This window comes from Primulina huaijiensis, chromosome 15 (assembly GCF_012295235.1).
Source record: "Primulina huaijiensis isolate GDHJ02 chromosome 15, ASM1229523v2, whole genome shotgun sequence".
Taxonomy (NCBI): domain Eukaryota; kingdom Viridiplantae; phylum Streptophyta; class Magnoliopsida; order Lamiales; family Gesneriaceae; genus Primulina; species Primulina huaijiensis.
The window spans coordinates 4989046-5001637 of NC_133320.1; the positions used below are offsets into that span (position 1 = coordinate 4989046).

Genomic DNA, 12592 nt, shown 5'->3' on the forward strand with positions numbered 1-12592 from the left:
ACGGATCTCTTATTTGGGTCATCCATGAAAAAGTATTACTTTTTATGCTAAGAGTATTACTTTTTATTGTGAATATAGGTAGGGTTGATCCGTCTCACAGATTAAGATCTGTGAGACGGTCTAACATGATATCCACTCATTAAGAAATGATCGCTGCTATCTTACACTAAATCGAAAAACAGAAATAACTACTCTAAAATAAAATCGAATTAGCAACTTTTACACATCATTTTTGCCACGAGATCGTGAAAGTACTCTATCGCCTCTTGTGTAAGGTTCCAAATCTATCAAGCTAATAAAAAGAAAGGGACAAGGTCCGAAATTTTTTGTTTAAAGAGAGCCTCTCTAATTTAATTGATCAAAATTTTTGGAATAGTAATAACAAATGGACTACCCGTCATCGACTTTGCAATCTATAATTATATACTATATATATGTACTATCTATTTTTTTAAATTATATAAATATATATGTGGGAAGTTGGTGAAAAATCCACAATCAAAACATTTCTATGGGTTCACTCCCTGTCCACAAAATTGTGGTACTATGTCATACAAATTGTGGTACACTTCATGTGGAAATGTGGTACTCCAATTGTACCCAGGGACTGAACACAAAAAAAAACGACGACTGAGACTGAAGAACAATTTCTCGTATATGTATATTACTAAACAAGAGAGATACTCCAAATATATAATTCTCATCGGGTGTTTTTCGTACTTTATGGTCTATTAAACTAATCCATCTTCTTTAGTCACAGACATATATATTAATATAAATAATAGGTTAATGTAGACTTTTACATAGATTAAGAAAGCAAGAAGCGTTTTTTTAAATAATAATAAATTTAAAAGTCAAAACTATTGTCTAAGCCATACGACTAAATTGACACGTAGCATGTAAGAGTCCCCAATTGGCTAGACAGAGGGAAGATTCTTGGCCGGTTCAAACCCGGACCAAAATCAGCCCATGATTGATCCGGTCAACGGATTTGACTCAAAACCATAATAAATTGGTCCGATTATGAATTACGGGTGTAAAATATGCCGCTCCGACCCGTCGGGTTAGAAGGTTCGATCCGACGGGTCGATCGAATTTTATATATATATATTTATTTATTTATTTATTTATTTTAAGTGAAAGATCAAGATCAGTTGATCAAGTGGCCGTTGAAAGAAATCTTTTTATGTATTTTTGTTTTAGATCTTATACTTAAATTAGATGATTTATAAGAAATGTTAACATTATATTATGAATCTTTAGACCTTGTTAAGGAAACTGTTCCTAATATCTCATTGATTTTGTTTGATATTAAAACTCATTTATATGATATTTATAATAAATATAACAATGTTAGACAAATTGTTACACATGAAACACAATCCACTAATAATATTATTTTTAAATCTATCAAAACACAACTTTTGTTAAGAGAACAGACGAAACATCCACGAAGATCCTCAAGTTCCAATCAAGAACTTGAGAATTATTTTACCACTACGTTTGATTTTTGTGATACAGATGAGGAAACTTTCGATATTTTGCGATAATATAGTTGCAAAAAACATATATATGTCAAATTTGACCTATAATGGCAAAAGAAATTATAGTTTGCCCCGTCTCAATGGTTGCAGTAGAACAAGCTTTTAGTATTGACGAAATTAAATTTGATGAGAGACGTTTTAGCTCAAGGCCAAAAAATTTTGAAGCCCGATGTTTTCTCAATGATCAGTCAAAATTCGTTAGCCGAATTAAAAGTGATGAAAAAGACCTACGCGAAACCGAGGGAACACCGAGAACAACGACGAGAGGAAATGCAAATGAATGTGATGAAACATAATAAAATGTAATATATTTTTTATATAAGATGTTGAAAGTAGAAATGTAATATAATTTTTATTGAAAAATTGCAATAGACTTTTTATTGAGTAAATGTAACTTTTTTTTTATTGAGATAATGAAATATTTGATAGAGTTTTTATAAGTTCAGTTGTGCAAGTATTTTTTTTAGTTTTTTTTTTTGTTCTGTAATTTTTTATTTTTAAAAAAAATAAAAGAAAAGGATCGAACCGGACTCGGTCCATAACCATCCACGCCCGGTCGGCTAAGGGTCAAGATTTTCCAGACCTGGACCGAACCTGGTCCGTGGCCAGGTCTAGGCAGATCAGTCCAAAATTATATTTGGTCCGGTTTAATCTAATTCGATCACGAACCAATTGAATCCATTTTGGATTGAACCACCTCTGGTATTAATTTTGGATTGGATTGAGTTGTTTGAAAACAGGTCAGATCCATTTTAGTTCGGTAACGTTGATTCCAATGTTTAACCGCTAAGCAATATCGTTAATCCTATAAATATCGTATTTACTTGTTTTTTTTAATGGTCTGTATTAATTTAAAAAACTCGTCCATACTTATTTAATTTAAAATTAAATTTTTTGACTTTTTACAACTAAAATGTGTGATTAATGATATTTTTAAACTTATAATTTTTCCAACTGATAAAAATTATCATTAATCCAAATAATAATATATGAAAAAACCCATTTAAAAAATTATAAAACATGATTACAAAAAACAAAAAATTGAAGACATTATTTAATATTCATGTAAAAAATAACTCAATTTTTTAAAATAAATTATATTTATACAGAATAATTTTGATAAATAAAAATAACATACATATGAATTATTAATAATTTATATTCTTCAATTGATCAATTTTATCATTGACATAATTTCAATGATAAAATTTATCAATTAAAGTAAACATGTTATTATTATCCATCATTATTCTATATCTATAAAATTATTTCATAATCTTAGTATAAGTTATCTACATAAAATCACATCTCACTAAGTGAACGTAACCTTAATTTATGACCAATAATATTTGTAATTTTTATTATTTAAGTTATTAATCATTTTATAATTTGTCACTCGTATTTTCAAATTTGGTAACATGCCTAGCAGTAAATTTGCACACTTGCAATCTAAAAAACAGGCATAAAACCCCATTAATTAAATTACTAGGCTGGAAACCCAATGAGTTTATAAACATATATTCAAAATGTGTTCTTGCTAAACTTATTTAAAACATCTTATAAACTCTGATATCTTATAAGTTGTTAGGAAAAAACTTGTGTGAGACGGTCTCACGGGTCGTATTTTGTGAGATATATATCTTATTTGGATCATCCATGAAAAATTATTACTTCTTATGCTAAGAGTATTATTTTTATTGTGAATATCGGTAATGTTGACCCGTCTCACAGATAATGATTCGTGAGATCGTCTCACAAGAGACCTACTCTTCTATAGGAGCTTATAAAATGTGTGATCTTGTTACAAAAATAAGTTGTTAAAATATTTGGATGAACTTATTTTAAACAACTTATATATGTTAATGTGTTTGATATTATAAGATTTTTTTATTGTCAAAATTACTAAAAATAATATAATATTATGAGTTAATAAAGTAGTTTTATATATATATATATATATATATATATGATAAAATGAATATTTAAGAAGATATATAACGATATTTCAGAGAAGTGAAATATAAAAATAAGATCCGTTTGGGTAAATTTTTTTAAATTAACTTATAAGCTATTTACAATTTTTTTATTAAATAAATTATGAGCATTTATATGCTGTAAAACAACTTATATGCTGTTTTTTTAATTTAGTGTTTATAAACTCCGAAAAACTCTGTTTTATTAAGTTTTGGTTGCCTTTTTCTTCACGTAAATTGACCGAAATACCTTTAAATTTACTTGCTATTGTTTTTTACTTTATTCATACAATAATTTAAGTTACCAACCTAGACACCTCCTCCAGGGACATGATTGTCATTTTTCGAGCAAGATGGCGGGTTAAAACAGGAATTAAGGAAACGTCAGGCTCGAGTGTCGTTTTCGGAAATGGAGGGGTGGGGGGGATAAATGCAATATAAAGAAATCTGGGGGCAACGCGAATAACGTTACAACCGAGGCATAAAATAAAGCGTACGTGTAAGTGGCCTGGGGGTTCGAGTCCACTGTCTTGAGGAAACAAGACATTATCCACTCATTATTTTCTTCTCTCTTTTTTGAATTTTTTTAACTCACAAAACTCAAATAAGTTTATTACTTTTCCCCAAATATGTATGGTTTTTTTTGTCTCAACTAGGTAGAGTGTGTTTAGTTGAAAAAATCAATAGAATAAAAGCAATAAATTTTTTTGTTTTTGAAAAACAATGTTAAAATCGTGAATTTGAGTCAAACTCCATCTCAAAAACTGGTTTAAGAGATTATAATTGTCTAAGTCAATATATACAACTCTTAATTATTTAATTCAACCGACATGAGATATCTAACACATTCTCTCACAATTAAGAATGAACCTTCGGAGGTTTAAATTTACAAGAAATTTAGTGGGTGATTAATGTGACATTCCAACACATAACTGTGAGTCTGTACTCTAATACAATGTTAAGATCATGAACTTGTGTCTATCCCTATCCAAAAGCTAGCTTATGAGGAAATATTTTCCTAGTCCATATACACAGCTCCAAAAAATTTATGACGTTTAAGTTAATTTTTTTTTATAAATATAAGCTAGAATGTATTTTATAAGATAAAATATAAATTTATGTTTGGGTTGTGGACTTGAACATGGTATCTCTATCCTGAATGAATGAGACATAATCTTAACCAATTTAAATATTTTTGCCCAATGATATTCTTCATCAGTGCGAAACACAAACAAGCAGAGTTAATAATGATGATTTTTCCTAATTTTCTTCCACGACAACAAATTATTATGGAAAAACCTCCCACTTTTCGTCCGACCATAAATGTGCGCATTGATAACTTTTAAAGTTTTGCAACAAACAATGCGCATGGGCCATCACTAGTTAACACAAAAATTTGTACGAGACAAATATTTTATTTGAGTCATCCATGAAAAAATACTATTTTTTATTGTAAATATATGTAAATTTGACATGTTTTACGAATAAAGATTCGTAAGAATGTCTTACAAGAGACTTAAGATTAAATATACTTTATCTTATAATTTTATAAATAAAAAGTTTAAAATAAAGATGACGATAGAGGAGTATCTTGAAAATCTTAACAATTTCAGAAAACTAGAATACATGATATGGAGAATTATGGGTGTATTATAACTTTATGGTAAATTGTACTAAACAAAATAAAAAGGNTATATAGATGGAAATATTTAAATTTAGATGGAAAATTAATTATAACAAAGCCCGTCTAAAAAAATCAAGAAGCCCATAACCCACGAAGGCTAGGTACGTCACACCTTTTTTAATCCTTTTCTCAGTCTGCGTCACTCTATTAACTCTGTCATCTCTCTCTCTCTCTCTCAAGTCTTGGGATTCTCTCTGATCTCACGGCGTTGAAATCGTACTGAATTTAGGGTTTTGCTTCGCTAACTCTGTAATTCCATTCGTTTATCGCTTTCGGATTTTGTGTTCTTAATTTCTTCTAGTGGGTCGGTGGGCGTTGTGAGACAATCCTTTTCCTTGAAACCTTATTACTGTTTTCTGGGTTTTTTTTAAATCTTACAATTTTTTGTGGGTATGTTTTAATCAGTCGCTCGCAGTTTTTTTTTTAAAAATATGCTCTTTATTTTTTGTCGACGGTGTGTGAGTTGTGTATGAGAAGTTTTTGTTATCTAAACTGTTTTTGTTTTTTTACGGGTATTTTCTTGTTCGGGTCGTTCCGTGAATTTGCTGAAAACGACCGGTGTTTCTGTTTCTTCCTTTCTTTCTTTCTTTGTTTTTTGTTGCGAGAATGGTAGTTCTTCCTGTTAAAATAATTTTTTTTAACTTCTTGCTCTCTTTTTTTGATGGGTTTTACAGTGTTTCAAGGTCTGTAGCGGTTGCTTCTACGGCGAAATTTTAAGGTAAAAGGCTACGCTGTGTTACAGTTTACCCTTGACGTGTCTGTGTTTATTAAGGGTTGGCTGTTTGTGTCGTTTATTGAGTACCCTCGACATGCATGACTCCTTGCGGGCCTGTTGTATGGAATTTTCTTTCACCTGGGTTAAATGAAATTTGTGTTCTATTAACTGTATTTCCTAAATTGGTTTAATAGTTGCAGATGTTCTGCTTTTGTAGATTTGGTTCAATTACTTACCTTAAAAGTCCTATCTGTTGGCAGTTGCTATAATCATATGGTTTTTGGCTATATTTCCATGTTCTTTCTCGATTATAATTTTGTTTTTTTTCCATTTATGCCTCAGATTAACATCTGAAAGCTTTTCATACATTTTAACATATTGCCTATTCAATGGCTTTTGTAAACGTCGTGTTCCTAGATTTATGGCTTTGAGAATACTTTTTTTCTGATTATTGATGTTACTTAACTACTTTTAATGGGCTGATATGTGTTGGTGTTCACCTTTTCCTATGGTTATTTACAGAGACACTTAAGTATTCAGTTGTTGCCAAATCACTGATGGATCCATCTGAAAAAACTGGTAATGGTGCTTCAGAGGAGCTGCCTCCTCCTCCACCTGTTCCACCGAATGTTACTCCACTGAAAGCTGAATCAGAACAACAAGTTAAAAAGGCTCTACTTGTTCCAATGGCCAGACGAGGTATGGGATCAAGGGGAAATAAGGTCCCTGTCCTTACTAATCACTTCCAAGTGAAGGTGAACAGTTCCGACGGGTACTTCTTCCATTACAGTGTATGTATGCTTACCCAATTGGTTACTTCTAGTCTTTTACCTGGGTCCCGAATCCTTTTGAGTTTTACAGTCCTTTTTTACATTCTATTTTGTAGGTTGCCCTTTTTTACGAAGATGGTCGACCTGTTGAAGGCAAGGGAATTGGTAGGAAAGTGCTTGATCGAGTCCAGGAGACCTATGATTCTGAGTTGGCTGGCAAACAATTTGCTTACGATGGAGAGAAAACGTTATTCACTGTGGGCCCTCTGCCGCGCAACAAACTTGAGTTTACTGTTGTCCTCGAGGACGCAACATCAAATCGGTGCGTAGAATGTTAAATCAATTACTGCCTTACTGGTTCAAGGCTGCCTTGGTTTGTTATTGGGTTGTTTGTCTATAGGAACAATGGAAATGCTAGCCCAGGAAGGCATGACAGTCCTAATGAAAGTGATAGGAAAAGGATGCGCCGGCCCTACCATTCTAAAACAATGAAAGTCGAAATAAGTTTTGCTGCTAAAATTCCAATCCAGGCCATTGCAAATGCCTTACGTGGCCAGGAGTCTGAAAACTCACAGGAAGCTTTAAGAGTGCTGGACATCATTTTAAGGCAACATGCTGCAAAACAGTAAGTCATGCATTGTCTATTTAGATCGGTGACATAATTTGCACCTCACAATTTGCTCAATATCAGAGGTTGCCTGCTGGTCCGCCAGTCATTCTTTCATAATGATACGAATAATTTTACTGATGTGGGAGGTGGCGTTCTTGGTTGCCGAGGGTTCCACTCCAGCTTCCGGGCAACCCAGAGTGGATTATCATTGAACATTGGTTAAATTTTGACACCACCTTTTGTTCTTCCATTCTTCTTTTTGATGGTCAGACCCATATGACCTTTTTTTGCTGCAATTGATGTTACTTACAGAATACCAACTTTCTTTGCTTTCAGATGTTTCAACAACTATGATTGTCCGACCTGGTCCCGTTGTAGACTTTTTGATTGCAAACCAAAATGTAAAAGATCCCTACTCAATTGACTGGGTAAAGGTAAGTAGAGATCATCTTTACTGAACTCTCTCCTTGATTTGCGAACAATATGGTCTATAATCCATATTTTCAGGCCAAACGCGTGCTTAAGAATTTGAGAATTCGGGCGAGTCCTACTAACCAAGAGTTCAAGATTACTGGATTAAGCGAGAAGCCTTGCAAAGACCAAACGTATACTTCCTTCTTATTTATATTTTGTTTACCTACTCTTTGTAACTCGCCCAAGCACGTGATACTGATGTACAAACATGTTTCCAACCTTTGCGTGCATCTTATTTGGTCTACTTTTGATAACCTTTTGTAGATTCACATTAAAGCAGAAAGGCAGGCATGGTGATGGTGAATGTGAAACCGTAGAAGTGACAGTTTATGATTACTTTGTCAACCAGAGGAACATGGACTTGCGATATTCTGCCGATTTACCTTGCATCAATGTGGGAAAGCCAAAACGTCCAACCTTCTTCCCTGTTGAGGTGAACCGAGGATTGGGCATCAAACTATTTGAAAACTACGTAACAATTATTTATTGATTTATTCTTTGGATTTATTAGTTATGCTCCTTGGTGTCGTTGCAACGCTATACAAAGGCTCTTTCCACCTTTCAAAGAGCTTCTTTGGTGGAGAAATCACGGCAGAAACCTCAAGAGAGGATGTCAGTTCTGAGAAATGTATGCTTCTCTACTTCTCTTTTGTAGAGTTTTTTAGCATGTTTATGTATCCTGTACTTAGCTGTTACTCGGTTGTGGTTGTAGGCGTTAAAAATCAATAATTACGATGCTGAACCAATGCTTCGTTCTTGCGGTGTTTCCATCAACAGTAACTTTACACAGGTTGATGGCCGTGTTCTTCCAACACCAAAGGTATGTTATTTTGTGAATATTAGTTATGTTAATTATTTATTTTGTTTACATATGATTCTGAGTTTTCGTTCAATTATACTGATCTTGATGTTTATCTAATTGCAGTTGAAAGTTGGTAATGGAGAAGATTTATATGCTCGTAATGGAAGATGGAATTTCAATAATAAGGTTGATGACTAATTGATTATTTCGAAGATTAAGATCCTCTGCTCATTCTAGATCTTTGATTTTTAATCATTTGTATGGGTTGAACAGAAACTTGTTGAAGCAAGTAAGATAGAACAATGGGCTGTTGTAAACTTCTCTGCTCGGTGTGACGTACGTGCCTTGGTCAGAGATTTGATGAAAGTTGGAGAAATGAAAGGAATAGTAAGTTTTGTTTATCTCTTGTTATGCTTACTGTTGTTTTCATTTGTGTTCTGTCAAATATTATTATATCTGTTTTCTATGTCAGAGTGTGGAACCTCCCTTCGATGTCTTTGAAGAAAATCCTCAGTTTAGAAGAGCTCCACCTCATGTGAGGGTGGAGAAAATGTTTGAGGAAATTCAGGGGAAGCTTCCAGGCCCTCCTAAATTCCTTCTTTGTCTACTTCCGGAGCGGAAAAACTGTGACGTCTACGGTATGTTTGATTCTCATAGATGTTCTATAGAACTGGGATAAATCTAGAACTATGGCCTGTGCACAGAACTCATGTTTCAACTTTCAAGGTCCCTGGAAACGAAAGAATCTTTCGGAATTTGGTGTTGTTACTCAATGCCTCTCTCCCACAAGAATCAACGACCAGTATCTAACTAATGTCATGTTGAAAATAAATGCCAAGGTTAGACGCTTCAGCAAACAGTAGCATTTTACAATATGATTTTACAGTTCCATATAATTTCTACCCGATGCTCTTGTTTTGTTGCAGCTTGGTGGATTAAATTCAATGCTAGCTGGTGAGCAGTCCTCTACGATTCCACTGGTATCTAAGGTTCCTACACTAATTCTTGGGATGGACGTATCTCATGGCTCACCTGGCCAGTCTGATATCCCTTCAATCGCAGCGGTTAGTTGCTTTCAACTCTAAAATTAGTCTTTCGCTTCTCGATTTTTCCACCTTTGTCATGTCAACATTATCTCCCGTTGTTAAATGCGAAATTAATGTTTTAACTGTATTTTCTCCATGTTCTCCCCTTAAAAATTGAAACAAGAAGATTTGTTTGCTGTCGGCTATTGATGTGGCTACTATTCACGTCTTTTATCATCATACATTATATCAGGTGGTTAGCTCGAGGCAGTGGCCCCTGATTTCTCGCTATAGAGCTTGTGTTCGCACACAATCACCAAGGCTCGAAATGATAGATTCTCTTTTTAAACGTGTGTCTGACTCTGAAGATGATGGCATAATCAGGTGACAGCTTTTTGCTTTAGATCCTCACCATTTAGTCTATGTCTACATGTGCTGTTGTTTGGTATGGATTGTATATAGCAGCTGTGGTTCTTCTATTTTGTTATATATTGAACCATTTTTTCCTTTTGACAGTTGAAAACGCATACAAGCTTATTCTGTTGTATAATATAATTCTTGTTTGGATGAAGTTCAGTAATTTCAAGTAAAGTTGCAACATGATCTTGATTTTCTCCACCAAATGCAGGGAAGTTCTGTTGGATTTCTATACAAGTTCGGGGAAGAGAAAGCCTGATCAGATTATTATTTTCAGGTGATGTTTGAAAATAGTCTTCTGGCTTCTGCTAAAAGGCCTTTCACAATTGTGTAAAAGACAACATGTAGTACAGTCTCAATTTTGCCAGTGAATTGTGTTACAAATCTGTTGGAATAATTCCATATTTTTTTGCATGCTGTTGCTTGTAACCTTTTCTAATTCTTGATTGTTCATTTTGTGCTGAATTTTCAGAGATGGTGTCAGTGAATCTCAGTTCAATCAAGTCCTGAATATTGAACTCAACCAAATTATTGAGGTCTCTACAGCAACATCATACGGCTTCCAAGTCTAAATACCATTATTTTTTTAAATTTATCTCAATACATAGATGCTTTAGTCGGTCTAATGCTGACTCCCCTAAATTTGTAGGCGTGCAAGTTCCTTGATGAGAAGTGGTCACCAAAGTTTGTGGTAATTGTAGCTCAGAAGAACCACCACACCAAATTTTTTCAGCCAAATTCGCCAGATAATGTGCAGCCTGGTAATTTAGTCACAATTTACGAGTGTAGGGAACTAGAGCCGTTTTAATGGGGACTAATATTTTTGTTCAAGTTTTGCAGGTACTGTAATAGATAATAAAGTTTGTCATCCTAGGAACTATGACTTCTACTTGTGTGCACAGGCTGGAATGATTGTACGCAATTTTATTTTCTTTACCACCTTGAGATGCTTGTTTTTTTTATTATCAAAACCTCGATAAACTTTTAGCCATTACTGTTGATATAATATGTTTTGTGATTATTTTTAGGGGACTACACGCCCAACTCACTATCATGTGTTGTTGGATGAGGTTGGTTTCTCACCTGATGATCTCCAGGAGCTGGTTCATTCCCTTTCTTATGTGTAAGTCTAGTCTAACTGCATNCTTTCCCCCCCCCCCCCCCCCCCCAAATCCCAAAAAAAGAGCCTAAAAAGTCTTGAAATTTTCATTAAAAATTTGTCGTGCGCTTCATTTCAGGTACCAACGAAGCACTACTGCTATATCCATTGGTAATTACCACTCGTACAAACTACTTGTTTCTTGAATATTTTTTTGTTGTTTTCTTTGTCTAAACGGACCTTGTTGTATCTTCAGTTGCTCCCATTTGCTACGCACACTTGGCCGCTTCACAGTTAGGCCAATGGATGAAGTTCGAAGACGCATCAGAGACATCTTCTAGCCACAATGGGACAGCGCCCGGTGGAGGGCCGGCTGTTCCGCAGATGCCCAAGTTGGAGGAGAAAGTCCGAAACTCTATGTTTTTTGTTTGAGACCTAGAATCTCCTTGTCTATCTATCTAACAACGGTATCTATTAACTTGGTTTTGTTTAGACTCAGTGTGGCTTTTGTCAAACTGTTTAACCCGGTAGTACTAGTATTATTAATTTCAGCATATACCGTGACCCGTGGTTTTCTCTCGCTCCTCCTATGTATGGTTTTGGATCACTGTGGACCTCGTTTTGTTTCAGTTATTACATTGGATCAACTTCTTGTTTGGATCGTTAAAAGCAATTATGAAGAGCTTACTTTCAAATTCACAAATGTCTCGCTATTTTATTTTTCAAATACTAAACACAAGTTGATCCAAAATAAGAATAGGAATTTCGTTAAAGCACCTTTTGTCAAGATATCAATTTAGAGATCATCATATATTCGACCTTAGTTTACAATTAAATGACTAAACTGATCATTGAATAAGTTTTTTGTACCTTGCTAACATAGGCAATTTCAACCGCATTGTATTTTGTACGGATGTCAAATAATGAGAATTGGACAAAAGACGTAGCAACAACTATCCTTATTTTGAACTATTGGTTTGAAGTTTATAAATAGAGACACATATCAGTTGAGCATAAGCTGCGAACCTATAGGAAAAAAGGTTATACAGACAAACATTGGATTCTGTCTTTCAAGCTTACAAAACTGATCATACACTCGAGCACACTTTAAAAAGTTGTATATGATAATCAAAGATCATTAAGTGCTAGGAGAATTAATTGTATTTCATTGTATTCTAGAACAAGTTGTATACTGTTTCTTCGTTCAATTGAGTAGAATAGGAGTTTCGGTTTTTGTAGTGTTGAGTCCAGACTGAAATGGGTTTTTGCAAATTGTTTATAAAGATCAAAGCTTTCTAGTGTGAGTTTTCTCAAAAGAAAGAAATGGTTACGTATGAGTTTGAATTATCCGAAAATCCAGAAACAATATTGCGTACATTTTACTTTCAGTTTACCATTAAATTTACACAACCAAACCATTATTTAAACTGTCTAATATGCCAGTTTGGCTTCTTTCCTCACATATTTCATTAGCAAATT

At 33.9% G+C, this 12592-nt stretch overlaps 1 protein-coding gene across 2 annotated transcripts; it reads left to right on the forward strand.

The window, feature by feature from the left end:
• Nucleotides 1-5292: 5292 nt before the first annotated feature.
• Nucleotides 5293-11770, forward strand: LOC140958996 (protein argonaute 4-like). 2 transcript variants are annotated; one of them, XM_073416674.1, is made up of 24 exons: nt 5293-5431; nt 5876-5919; nt 6439-6707; nt 6803-7008; nt 7087-7311; nt 7378-7514; nt 7633-7730; nt 7804-7901; nt 8035-8203; nt 8282-8398; nt 8483-8590; nt 8696-8758; nt 8846-8959; nt 9045-9210; nt 9299-9411; nt 9499-9636; nt 9851-9981; nt 10226-10291; nt 10487-10550; nt 10664-10775; nt 10855-10928; nt 11043-11137; nt 11253-11284; nt 11370-11770. In XM_073416674.1, exons 3-24 carry the CDS (start codon nt 6474-6476, stop codon nt 11543-11545), a joined length of 2736 nt encoding a protein of 911 aa, XP_073272775.1. In that variant the 5' UTR covers nt 5293-5431; nt 5876-5919; nt 6439-6473; the 3' UTR covers nt 11546-11770. The 2 variants fall into 2 exon arrangements, with proteins under 2 accessions (XP_073272775.1, XP_073272774.1); XM_073416673.1 differs by having other exon boundaries at nt 5298-5450.
• Nucleotides 11771-12592: the final 822 nt, after the last annotated feature.

What these genes read in the sequence shown, in the direction of transcription:
- LOC140958996 (XM_073416674.1), top strand. Translation starts at nt 6,474, where the DNA reads ATGGATCCATCTGAAAAAACTGGTAATGGTGCTTCAGAGGAGCTGCCT. An exon ending in GTGTTCTTCCAACACCAAAG is followed by an intron (nt 8,591 to 8,695) that starts GTATGTTATTTT and finishes ATCTAATTGCAG; the next exon opens with TTGAAAGTTGGTAATGGAGA. An exon ending in GATCAGATTATTATTTTCAG is followed by an intron (nt 10,292 to 10,486) that starts GTGATGTTTGAA and finishes CTGAATTTTCAG; the next exon opens with AGATGGTGTCAGTGAATCTC.